Below are 12936 nucleotides of genomic sequence, written 5' to 3'. Positions count from 1 at the left end.
TTGTTGCTTGTTAGCCAAATTGGCGCAGTGCAACTGAAAACTCTGGGCCAAGCCAAGCATAAGAAGCGCTCTCAAAGGTTTTCATACTATTCCGTTAACTAGAAATTTATGGGTACATATTATATTTTCTCCAAAATTAATTGGAATTAAAAAAGCGGTTAAAGAGATCTCAAAGAAATCGTTAAATTTCCAACTGTTTTTAGCTGTAAATGTAATAATTCATTTGATTATTATGATTTTATGTGCATAAAAATAAAGAAAGGATGCAAAAATGAGTGTTGCTCGTGCTGAACAGAACAGAACAGAACATCACGTTAGCAAAACATCCTTTAGTTTGAATATCTCAAAAATTAATGAATGTTTTTATAGATTTTTATAGCTGTTATGGTGAGTGCATAAATTAACCTTGAGGAAAAACAAAGAGCAAAGGTCCTTCTTATTTTGGGAAAAGCACAAAAAGAACCAATTTTCTGATTATCTCAAGGTTTTGCATTCCGCGATGAAGGTGAAGAATACGAAGATATCGTAGTTAGTACGGTTCAGTTAAGATAACTGGTTAGATAAGCGTTGCCAAGTCAGACAGATGAGAACCAGACAAACAGACATTGAAAATGTTGCGTGATTTGTGGTGACTTGGCATATGAAGTGGGGAAGAGCTCTCATCTCACAGATACCGAGATACAAAACTTCGCAACGACCAGAGAAAGAACTTGTGATGGAACTTGGATAGCTCGACTTCGTATCTGGTGCCTGGATGTTTGGTTTTCCTTCTTTTCTGTTTCTGTTTGCCTGCAACGCGTTATGCAAATTTTCCGAAAGAGGAAAAAATCTCAAAACCGCAATGGAGCCCCAACTCATCCACATTCACATCCCCATTCCCATTCACCCCACCATCCTTGACGTGGAGGTCAACAAACGATTAACTTGTCTGCGGATTAGCAGCCGAAAGAGAGGGCCATACATTCGCCGAAAGAGATGCCAGATGGGAGTACAAAATATCTCCTAATTGGTTTTCAACGCTGTCTGCCACTGGAAGCTGGCGCAAAAACATCGCAAAACCAGTTTAAACAACAATTAAAAGTGTAGAAACAAAAAAATACGATAGTTAATTGTTTGATGGACGCAAACAGAGATAAAAAACAAAGAAATAAGTGAAATAAAAACGAAAGACGTCAGTTTACCGCATTCCATGGCCCGAAGAGAAAAGCTGAAAGCGAAACAATCTTTGACCCCACTGAACCGAAACCCGAATAAATCATCGCATTTTTCTCCTGACCCGACTTTTGAATCTGGGCTTAAGCAAATGACTTTCCAGCTCAGGGCGCATGCGTAACAGGGGCAGTGGTTTGGAGTATTTGGCCAATTGGACCACCGATGCAGTTCGTTCGGTAAGAATGCCTCAGGTTCAGACCTTCGTTACTAACAGTGGGCATAGGATTTGGTTTGTTAAATGTGTGTCGAAGACATTAGGGTCTTTAAATTTAACTCTGATGCATGGACTTTCTATTTAGTTGCTTGTGTATAACTGAAAGCCATATTTATAGTCATAAAACCATTACAATATTAACAGCGTACCTAGCTTGTTTATTTGTAATTTAGTTTTTTATCTAATCATGTTGCGTGAAAGGCTAGCGAATGTTACCAAATATGTTTAGTAAAGTTGTTCAAATTTATTTATAGATTAATGAATTTTCCGTATTTGACATAACTTCATACAAAATTCATAGTCAAAGTCCATCGACTTTTAAGCTGTTTGGTTGCAGGCAAATTGCATTTTCAGTTTCACTTTCGCAACGAAATGCTGTCGAGTTTCTTGCTTTTTTCTCACATATTTTTTATGTTGTAGGAGTGGCCATGTGAATCTGGATGGGCAATGCACACATGGGAATGTAGCCATATGTATTTAAATGTGGTGAGGTAATAGTTTGGTGGTCGGTGGTCAACAACGGAGTACGTCTCCCGCGTCAACTGCATTCAATTTCCATTTTCTCCGGCCGCTTTAACCCACTTTTTCACTTTTGCTCGCTTCTCGTCTTGATTTTCAATTTGTGGCTCAATTTTCAAAAGTTAAACGTTTCCTCTTGGCTTCGCTTTGTTTCGTTTTGTTTTTGGTTTTTGGTTTTGGGTTTATTGCCGGGCTGTTTTCTGTCAACCACGACGAGGTGTTAAATTTGCATTCGAATTTGCACGCTTTCAACGTTTCTCGACCCAAGTGGCGATAAAAACAATTGGCATGAGCCACGAAATGGTAGGAAAATCTCGAATTACCACGGCAAGCCAAAGCCAGCGAATGACAAATGGGGGCAATGAGCACCAGCAACAACACCAGAAACTACAAAACAAACAATTGGTTCAAAAAATCTATTTATAAACGTAATCAAGAAAAATAGACCAGACTTGAAGTGTCAAAGTGATTTCTTTAAATTTGCATAAGGAACTGGAGCACTTGGAAATGGGAACAGATATGTAAAAAAGCAACTGATTTCACCAATTCCGAATTTGGTTAAAAATTCAGACAAAACCAGCTCTCCTTTTATTACATATTTAGTTTGATTTGCGAGTCAACACCTATTGTTTTTACACTAATTCAAACTCCTTCGAACCTTTTGCAAGTGTCATTTGATGTAAAGGTGGTAAAATCCTTTTGAAATTTTCACATTGTTGGCAAGGAGAATAATTTCCCAAACAATTGATCTGGCACTTTAAACAAAATGCATTCTCTGTAGACCGAAATATAACTTACTCTAACATATTTAATGCATACTAAATAGAAATATTTGATACGGAAGTTTATAAATAAGTTTTTTATATCTTAGAAGCTCCATTATGATTATATAAAAGTGTATATATGTTATATACAATTTGTGCTTTCCAAGCTCCTGGCACAAGTATCTTTGTGATCCGCAGTGTGAAGAGTATTTCCAAGGCGAATTCTTAAAAGTTTTGGGACAATAAACACTTCAAATGCCAAACGGCAAAAGGCAAACACGCTTCAGACATGAGAGCAAACTGAAATCCAGATTCGCATTGTTGTCCACTGCCAGATTATATGGTTTTTATTTCATTTTTTCTGGATTTTGGTTTTTGTTTGCCGGTCAGGTCAGCAGCAAAGGCAGTGAGGGAAGAAATTCTATGGCCATTCAGAGGGAGAGATGCTTTCTCTCTATTGTCCGGGGAAATGCTTCTCAGCTTTCTTTGAGCACAAATTAAAGTTCGACTAGATGCAGCACTTAAAAAACTGTTATTTATGCTCGTATAGCCGGTACCGTTATGAGCTATCAACGGAATGAAGTCGAAGCGGCAGAACTCCCCCCGCGCCAGCTTTACATAAGATATTAATCATGATTTAAAGCCAACTCTGCCGTCTCTTGGCCAACTCTGCGTAGCCATAACATCCATATCCATATCCATATCCCTCGCTCCACCAGCAGTTTAATCAAAACAACAACTGGAGAAACCATCAAAGTGGAGAAATGAACGGGCCATAGTCGCAGCGAAGTCGGGAAAAACAGGCATCACCATCGCAGTTGCCAGTATGCACAATAAAATATAGAAAATATAAGATGTGATGACACTAGGTTCAGACTGAACACTTTTATCTAAAATAAACAATGGCAATGTATAAATACACACCTTAGCAAAACGATCTGCTCGAACACTTGACCCAACTTCGTTTACTTTTCCAAATTTCAAATATTCTAAATTTAAGTCGATATATTCCAGCGATAGTTGCGAGCACTCAAAAGCACTTTTAGTCCAGCATGGACCACTGTTGCCCAAGTGGAATCAAGTGGAATGGAGTTGTCCCCGCCAGAAGACAACGCCATATCCGAGCTCGGAGGAACCCTCTTCTCCGCCCCCTTCACTTAGAGCACTCGACATTGCTGGAGCATGAGTCATCCGCACTCAAAGAGTGCTCTTGCAGCATTAGGTCGCGAATCGCCCAGATTCTTGCCGGCAAAAAACAAGTACACAAAAAATGAAAAAATGAAATAAGCGAGTAAAAACCAAAAAAAGCGAAACGAACGCAGTTGGTGGCCCCGATCGCTGTCTCTTCATTCCGCACCACTTGTGGCAATAAACGAAATTAATAAACAAATAATTTGGTTATATCTCTGCTCTCAGATTGAAGCCAGCGAACGTGCAAATATGTGGAAAAAATAATAACCATAAAAAGCGATTCTAATCAAATGTGGCTTGTTGCTCTTTCGGCGAAACTAAGTACACGTGGAGAAATGATGTGAATAGGCGGTTAATCAAATATTTAAGTTATATGTAATTTGGGAAATCCCTAAAATTTTATACGTTGACATATCAAATATGTCAATCCTATACATTTATTAATTAAATGCCCATACAAATTACAAGGGCGCATAATTCACTTGTAATCCCACTCTAAACTCTCATTTCAAAATATCTGCAATAAACTTTTGCAAAAGTGTAAAGAAATATATTTCACCGCGGCGAGTGGAGTGACATAAAGGCCAAAAGAATGTTGAACGGAATGAGGTTGAGGCAAACATGATCCACATGTTCGCATAATGCCCCACATCGGATTTACTTTGGGAGCTAGCCCGCCTTATCTCAAAACTTTCACAATGAATATGACTCAAGATCCTAGGGATGTTATCGCGAATGCAATCTTTAAGATTGCGCAGTCAGGAATTGAGTTGAATTGTACTATATACGGCATGGTGCGATATTAGTTCACTATTTTGGTATAATGCTATACAATTTCGCTGCAAGATTACGTAATTTTTTCGCCTTTTGATTGTGCGGATGTAGTGGCAAAAAACAAGTATGCATATGACAGAGTCTGAGCAGCGTAATTGCAAAATCTAACAACAGTTCCAGTTTTGCTGCAACTCAAACAAAGGCAATCCAAGTCACAGAAAACACAGCTCCAACTTTGTCTATCAAATTCAATTTATGGCACCCCTCTATTTCTTTCCACCCCGAAAACAACTTTTAATTAGCCATCAGCTAAACTCAAATAAAGAAAGGAAGCCCCTAACTCAATTGAACGAAACTGAAAGCGCGTTCAAGCAAATTGAAAACTTGTAGATTCCAATCAATGGGAATGGGAAGAGATCGGTTTGACCAGATACCAGATACAAACGGTTTTCCCCCTTTTCCGCCCTTTTTCGGGCGTGTGAAAACGCCGAAGATGGAAAAACATGAAGTGAGAATTGCATAAGCAAACACACTGTACAACACAAACAGCTTGCCCGGGGTAAATATTCAATTATAGCATGACCAAATTGGGGTTTAAACTGGTCACGTCAGCAACAACAATTAAAAACCATTTGCCGGCTTACTTAACGCTCATCAGCGGCCAGTTGTTGTTGATAATGTCAATTATATCATGTGTGGGCCACCATATAGGGAAAGTCACATAGTCAGACAGTCGAGTCGGATAGTCAGACAAATACGACAATTGTCCCACAGACCGACAGACAAGAAACTCAATCAGCTATGAGGTAGGGTAGTCAACTGATCGAGTGCCGATGACTCATTGCAACACCTCAGACTGTATTTAACGATGACAGTTCTTTATTTGCCATTTTTGGGTATTTTCATTTTTGGTACGGATTGTGAGTACGTCGGCCTTAATCTGTAAACACCTTGACCTTACGTCAGCACGCATTTTTGCTTATAAACAACAATTGGCGGCCCGCAAACAGAGCGTGGCAAGGCGTGTTAAATTGACCAAAAACTTGAACGCAACTCCGGATTTTTTGGGTTAAGGCGCAGCCACGGCTTGCCAAAACAAAATGTAATAAAAACCCACTCGAGAATCCGAAACAGCAGACTGCTTTATTACCCTTTAACGGGCTTGGATTTTAGGTTTCACGTCGTTTAAATTGCATTCACACCCTCTTATAACGAATACTACAAATAATTTTTAAAGCTACTGAACATCTAAATTACAGTGTGTTAAATGGATAGTTCCTTAAATTGGCGATCTTTGGCCGATAGGTAGTTATCGAATAGTAAAGATTGCGAACTTATCTAGATATATTACCTTTATACCATAGCAGTTAATTGGATAATAACAGCAGATTGGTATTAATAAAATTGATATTCGGGGTTATATTATATTATGTTTTTGAAAATAACATTTTAAGAGCTGTTTAAGTTATTGTTCATTATTTTTAAATAATTGTTAGTGAATTCAAAAAGAGATTTTAAAATACAAAATATTTTGTACTAATCAACTATTCAACTATAATCCCCTTCCCATCAAGAGTATCCACGTATGATGGGTGCTCTGGCACAAAAGCTCGAGCTGGGAGATTGGGATAAAAGGAGAGGAAGCGGTTTAATTCTGCTTGGTCGCTTTCACTTCCGCCTCATCAGGCGGATTCCCCCTATATCTTTCTATACGTGTGACTCCGAAACGCCCCCGCCCACTCGTAACTCCAACTCCAACTCGCAACTCGGAACTCAAACGCTGCAGCAAAGTTCCTCCATCAGCGTCATCAGCAGAAGCTGAAGACACAGCAGCTGGCAACTGCAACTGCAAGTGGGTTTTGATTTCACGTGGGGTGTGCGGACTTTTTCTCTATTTTTACAGATGGGAGGGGGCAGGGGGAAACTGCCGCCTAATGCTCCTCTTCTACGCAATCAAATTTCTGTTTGCTCTTCTCTATTTAAATTGGGCATTACCAACGCTCCGGTGATATATGTTTCCTCTTCTCTTTGCCTGACATCTGTGCAGGCGTCGGATCAGGGTCTTGAATATGCATCTAACGATTACCATATGCCCAATGCCCGGGTCACCCATGGGAATATTCAGCAGAATGTGTGAGCGAAATGATAAGACCAATTAGAAAGTGATTTGTGAACAAGTCTCTGCTGTAGATCACTTGTGACACTCCACACAAAGGAGTCAAGCTTGATTATCTATTCAAGACTTCACTTCCAATTGCCGCCACTTGAACGAAATGTTGTTAGCGGTCGTATCAGATTAAGGAATGATCTATTGGGTTCAACATCCCAACTAAAGAGGAGGTTGAGAATTTACATATATGAATGAATGAACGATTAATTTGGCAGATGTTATATATTTCTATCATTTGATAAAACGAAGATTATTTATAGCTTTAAGTGGTTTGTTAGTTTGAAGTCGCATGAACTCGTACATTTAAATACCAGACAAAGGTGATTAGGCACCCACAAATTGTGTGCTACATAGTTTCTGTAAAATAGGTTGTCTGTCAAAACTAAGCCCTATGTTTGTACAGATTTAACTCACCTAGTCCCGGCTTTTTCACGCCATTTTCCACATTTCCCCGCACCCGTTTTCCCTTCGCTTCAGTCAATTAGCAAAGTCAATAGGAAATACCGCCTGGAGCTCCTCCTCCCCCAGTTTCTGTTCAGCTCAGTTCAGTCCATTTCAGTTTGGTTCAGTTCTGCTGACGTTTCAGCATTTTGCTTGTTTAATTTATAAACGTCAGAAACTTCACACACTCCCTTCCTCCCATTTATCCGGCAGTCAAGACCTCTATTTGAATTTTCACTGGAAGCACAAAGGGCTATTCCCACACAGTGCATCCAAATGGCAAGTGCTAATTCAAATACAACTACGAGTGGCAGGGCTTATGTGATTAGCAAAGTTTTTGCACAAAAATCAGATCTAGTATCCAATCGGTTTGCTCGGCATCCGTAGTAAGTTAGTCATATATGCATCTGTCTTATAGGAGTACTTAAATTATTAATTAAGAGGGCTCCTTGCACACAAGACGAACAAGCGAAACTTTTGGATGTGGGACACAAGTTCAGCGGCAGCAGAATGCGGTTTGGGGTTAAATGTGGGCCAGAGCTGAATAATAGAAAAGATTTCACTGCAACGGGCGCAGAAAGCGGCAAATTGAAAGCGACTTAAGCACGTCCATCAAATGTCTAGTGATTAAAAACTGTTTTATTAAGCTCTATTAAAATCGATGAGGTAAATTTTCAAACATAATCTATTATCCAACCTGGATTTAGGACGTATTTCCTTATTAGGGGGTGTATATAATGGAAGAAAATAAACCTCAAGTGCCAGGCAACTCAAGAGTCAAGCAACCACCACTTGAACTTCTCCAACTCTGCCCTTTTCTCTCCACAAATAAAACCCATGGCAAATGCAATAAAAGCACCAAAGATAGAACGCCCCGCCTATTTACAGATCCCCCTCATTGAAAACTTGAATGCGGGGGGATCAATTGGATGATGACGAGGAAAGTCATGCAAATGCTTAAGAGAAAGAAAGAATAAACTAAAGACAAGAGGGCTGCGAAGACGAGTTCAACTTGTCGTTTCTGTCTGCCCCTCCGAATTTACACGAGTCGTTGGCAGACCTCTCGAGTGATCTTTCCCCTGGGATCTCCGCCTGTCGCCCTTGGCCCCCCTCCACGGGTGAGTTAATAAAGATCAATTGAATTTAAACAAAGCAATTCATTCGAGGAGGAACATACTTCGAGTCCCCTTGTCTTGCCTGTGAATATTTCCCTATGAACGGACCTCGCATTCGGCTGGTGAGTGCGTTGTTCAACTCTTGTTACAAGTGACAAAAGAGGGAAGTGTTTCCCCAAAGCAAATGCGCATTAACATGAATATAGCGTCAGCAACAAAAGACAAAATGTGTAGAGGGAGGGAAACAATTAAAAGACGTCCAAAACAGGAAATACAGAAGACGCGAAATGAGCTGCAGAAGAATCAAAAGCCTGACCCAAAACTTGTTTAGACTCTCTTCAATCATCTTGTCCATTCTGCTCTGTCGGTCATTAGTCAAAATTTGAGCATCGAAATTAATTATACAATACCAGAACCACAATGGGAAACATTTAATTGGAGGAAAAGCCCTAGAAACGGGTGAAAAAACACCGAAAACTGAAATAATACAAGCCGCAGCGGCAGAAGCTATTTAAAGTTTCCAAACAACTTCTGCGACGACGACGACTTCCAGTTTCCGAAGTGGACAAAACTTTTTGTTACATTTACAATTTGGGACACAAAAGACGCCAAGTAGCTGGAAAAAAGCTGGCCAAGCGAAATCTTGACTTTGAAGTTTGTAGGCATAGCAAATTCTGTTTGCCTGCAGTTTCTCAGTCGTTTTTCTCCGCCTTTGATTTGCTTTCCATCTCAGCGAGAAAAAATTGGCAAGCGAACCTCTTGAAAGCGAAGTCTAATTAGGCAATGTCTCAATGAAGGGAAATGGGAGCAGAAACTCAAGATTCTCTGGGAGATTAAAGTGCAATGAAAGTGAGTGTGGTAAGTCGAGGGCTTTTGAGGCAACACAATTGCATAAGCTCGAAGTGAAACAAAAGTAATGGCCAAAATGATTCTCAGGCAACAGGGAACCGGAAAAAAAGATAATTAAGGTGCAGAATGAAGAAATGGAAAGGTTGAGTAACTCCATAAATTACTATGCTCATTTATTAAAGCTTGCTTTTATATCTTATCTTAGTCTATTGTAAATGGTTGTATTGTAAATAAGCATTCAATAATCCCTATAAGACATTGTCTATTTGATTACAATAAATGGTAGTACTAGCCTACGAATATTTTATGTTTGCCTATTTAAAAGAGATTTATAACAAACCAAACAAGTTTTAAAAAACCAAACTAGCTTTTACAAAGATTTCTCTAAACACTATCTTCAATTATCCACTTAACCATATCTAGATCTGACTGATCAGAAAGAAAAGATACACGAAGTTAAAGACGGGAAGCAAATTGCAATAAAGGGAAAACAAAGACAGTGACAAGTCGAAATATTGTCCCCCTTTATCGCATCTGCATCTCTCTTCGTATTCGCCTGTTTGACCACTTTTATTTTCATGCCTCAATTGAGGCACCCCACTCCCATTTTGCATTTTCCACCTTCCCCTTTCCCCGGCCATTTTCCCCACCTTTTCCTTTTGGACCCCGCATCATTGTCCGTCCACCGTCGAGTGAAAAATTGATTGTCATGCAAAAGTGAACTTTAGTTTTGAGTGAAGTGAGCGAGGTGAAGAGGCTCAGTCAAGAGTGGAGAAAATGTATATAAATAAATACATAAAGCTATTGTCATTCTTCTCCTATCCATAGTGGCTTCCGAAAGCGAAAAGGTTTTGAGTGAGGCACAGAAAAAAATAGTGTCGATCTACCGTTTGACATACAAAAGACTCTTTAGCTTTTAAATCATACTTTTTAATTTTTGATGAAACCGAAAATTCAGTTATACATATATTTACCAATTTTGGTATCTAATATTAATTTTTTCTTGCTGAAGTTCTAAAAATACTGTACTCACCAATATTATTATTACTAAACCTACAGTTTAAAGCTACAAAATTGGTTTTAGTATATTACTGCCGATATTTAAATCTTAAGAATTGTAGTATTTATTAGTGTGCTACAACACTTGTATAAATATGGCAACCCTGATTGCTAGTTGTCAAATTTCCAGCAGAACAGTGACTGTCGAATCGTGGAGACTCAAAGAAGAAAATGAAATCCCAGTACACCCGAAAAGCCAAAGTAAGTGGATGTTTAGTGTCGTCATCAGGTCAAGTAATCTCCGATTCGTATCCCGATGTAAGCCAGAGCCAGCCAAAACACCTACAGCAATAGAGCCCAAGACGAATAGTAAACTGGCGGGTCCAAGATCGAGATCCACCACGGTGGTGGTGAAGCGCCGGAATCGCCGAAATCGCATTGATGGAGCAGCCGGAGGCTCCACAGGCGGCAATGCCGACGTGGGTAAATGCAGCGCAGGTTTCTGCGGAGGTGGTAATTCCAGAGGAAATAATTCCGAAGGAGGTAAATCGACTGGATGCAATTCCGGTGGAAGTAATTCCAGAGGAAACAATTCCCGAGCAGGTTATACTGGTGGAGGTAATGGTAATACCGGTGCTGGTAGTTCCGGAGCTGGGAACAAGTCCGGCCAGCTCGTTCCGGTGCGGCATAAGCCTCTAAGCGACTACATGATGCTGGAGGAACAACCTTCTGCATCGAGTCGTCCAACCACATCCTCTTCCTATTTATCGGACCAAGATCCTCCGATGAGTTATGCTGCTGCGGTGGAATCACTCCCCGTGTCTAGGCTCAAGGTCAAGGTGGTGCTTTCCCCACGTCTCAAGCGGTCCGGCAATCAGCCGCCGATAAAGCGGCCGAGTCCCAAATCTTCTCCCGACGCCAAGGTCAAATTGACCCCACCGACGCAGTCTAAGCCACACAATGTTCAGCTAAATCCGAGGCGCAACATGGCCCAGGTTCCTCCCCAATCCCGCGTTGCCCAGGCGAATCCCAAGCCGAACAACTTACCGCCACCTGCCGGCAACAATAAAAAATCCAAGTCAAAGAGATCCCAGAAGGCCAGGCAAAATCAACAACGTTCGGAGGCAACTTCTCCGGAACTGCCAGTCTCACCACAACCGTGTGATACTCCGAGTAGTTCGCCGAAGTTCTCCGATACCACAGCCTACCTGGACCATTACCATGAGCAAATGCAGCGCTTTCTGGCGGAGCAGACGGCTGGTCAAAAGCCTTATCCCAACCGTGGCCAAGTGAAGTCCTGCAAACACAATGTCCAGCTCCCAACCAACCGATCCCTTTTCGACTTCGATGAGCGACTATTCAAACGCGGCGACTTGGAGTCGGCCGCCATTTTGGCCCAGAATCAGGCCATGATGCGCAAGTGGCTGAACCCCAGCATGCTGATCTCCTAGGCAGCTCGATTACCAATGAAAATTGATCAGTTAGTTTTATATGTGTTTTTGAAGTTGTTATGTTAAATCAAAATTCTAAACGATATCTTATGAGCAGTCTCCGTGGCATGCAGGCTTGCGACCTACAAAATGGAAGCCCATGGAGATTAACCTGTATTTTGAATATAAATTGGCAAATAAAAAAGTTATTTGATTCCAAAATCGGTATTATAAAAATTAAATATTTCTGAAACTTTTTTTTCAGCACATCCACCGATTTTCCAAATGTTTCTCTCTCCATCTCTAACCGTCCTGAAGTTTGTTGCTGTAGTCATTTGTCACTCGAAAAGGATGCAAAAATTAAAACATGGCCCAGTGAGAAGTGATGGCCTATTGGGGAGGCCAAAAGAGGTGGCTTCGGAGCGGGCGGAAAGAGGGGTCATCAGCGGGGTCAGGCAAGTGCAAATGTGTGCCAGAATGACAGGGGCGGCGGTGCGCAGAAGCCAAAGGGGGTCTCGTTAAGTGGCAAACGAAGTCAAACGGGCGGCGACGCTTTTATTTTTGATGCTTCGCTGCCTCTTTCTGTGACTTCTGCTCTCAACTTTCCTCTTTCGCCGCTCGATTCGTGCTCTGCGAAATTGGCCAGGAAAGGCTGGCCAAAACTGGCACGTTCCTATAGCTATGCCCAAAGCCATAGAGCCACAGAGCAGCTCTCTTTCTCGATCCCCCCAACTTCCCATGACAACATGACAACAAAGAGGTCATTTACTTTCCTTGCGAGCATGAAATAATCGTTCGTCGTGGCTCTGACTCTGAAAAAAGATGTAAAAACATCGAAAACAGCTCGAAAAGTCAGGCCAAAGCCAAACAAAGCGCAAAGCAAAAAGTCAAACTCACATATTTCGTGCAAAATAAAGCCCAAATGCAACAATGACTACTATTGGTAATGTCGTAGGATGGGATTGCAACTTAAAGATACTCTATATCTGCGAAATTTAGCTTTCTCTGGTACAAGAAAGAAAGTTTAGAATAATGTTTAGGTATTTGCTGCCCATACTACAAAGTATTTTAAGCTAGATAAAAAATACGAAGAATTCACAGTTATTTAAATACATCGATTTGGCTTTTTAGATAGGTGTGCACTCATATCTATGATATCTTTGATTTTAATGAGTCCCACATCATTTCTCCGTATTCCAGTATACCCTTCCTTCTACAACTGCAATATAAGGCAGGAAGGAAAATATAAAGCTGAGAG

The 12936-nt window shown here is 40.7% G+C and overlaps 2 protein-coding genes across 5 annotated transcripts in view; one reads left to right on the top strand and one right to left on the bottom strand.

Moving 5' to 3' along the window:
* LOC122615478 (LIM and SH3 domain protein Lasp) overlaps window positions 1–12936 on the bottom strand; it is a 28225-nt gene that overhangs the window by 11091 nt on the left and 4198 nt on the right. The window lies entirely within an intron of this gene.
* Window positions 10388–11871, top strand: LOC122615481. Of its 2 annotated transcripts, none has more exons than XM_043790403.1 (2): window positions 10388–10509; window positions 10572–11871. In XM_043790403.1, exons 1-2 carry the CDS (start codon window positions 10480–10482, stop codon window positions 11697–11699), a joined length of 1158 nt encoding a protein of 385 aa, XP_043646338.1. In that variant the 5' UTR covers window positions 10388–10479; the 3' UTR covers window positions 11700–11871. The 2 variants fall into 2 exon arrangements, with proteins under 2 accessions (XP_043646338.1, XP_043646339.1); XM_043790404.1 differs by having other exon boundaries at window positions 10431–10509; window positions 10576–11871.

This window comes from Drosophila teissieri, chromosome 3L, assembly GCF_016746235.2.
Source record: "Drosophila teissieri strain GT53w chromosome 3L, Prin_Dtei_1.1, whole genome shotgun sequence".
Classification (NCBI taxonomy): Eukaryota; Metazoa; Arthropoda; class Insecta; order Diptera; family Drosophilidae; genus Drosophila; species Drosophila teissieri.
Note: the sequence above shows the minus strand (reverse complement) of the source record. Positions and strands in the feature narration are given on the sequence as shown.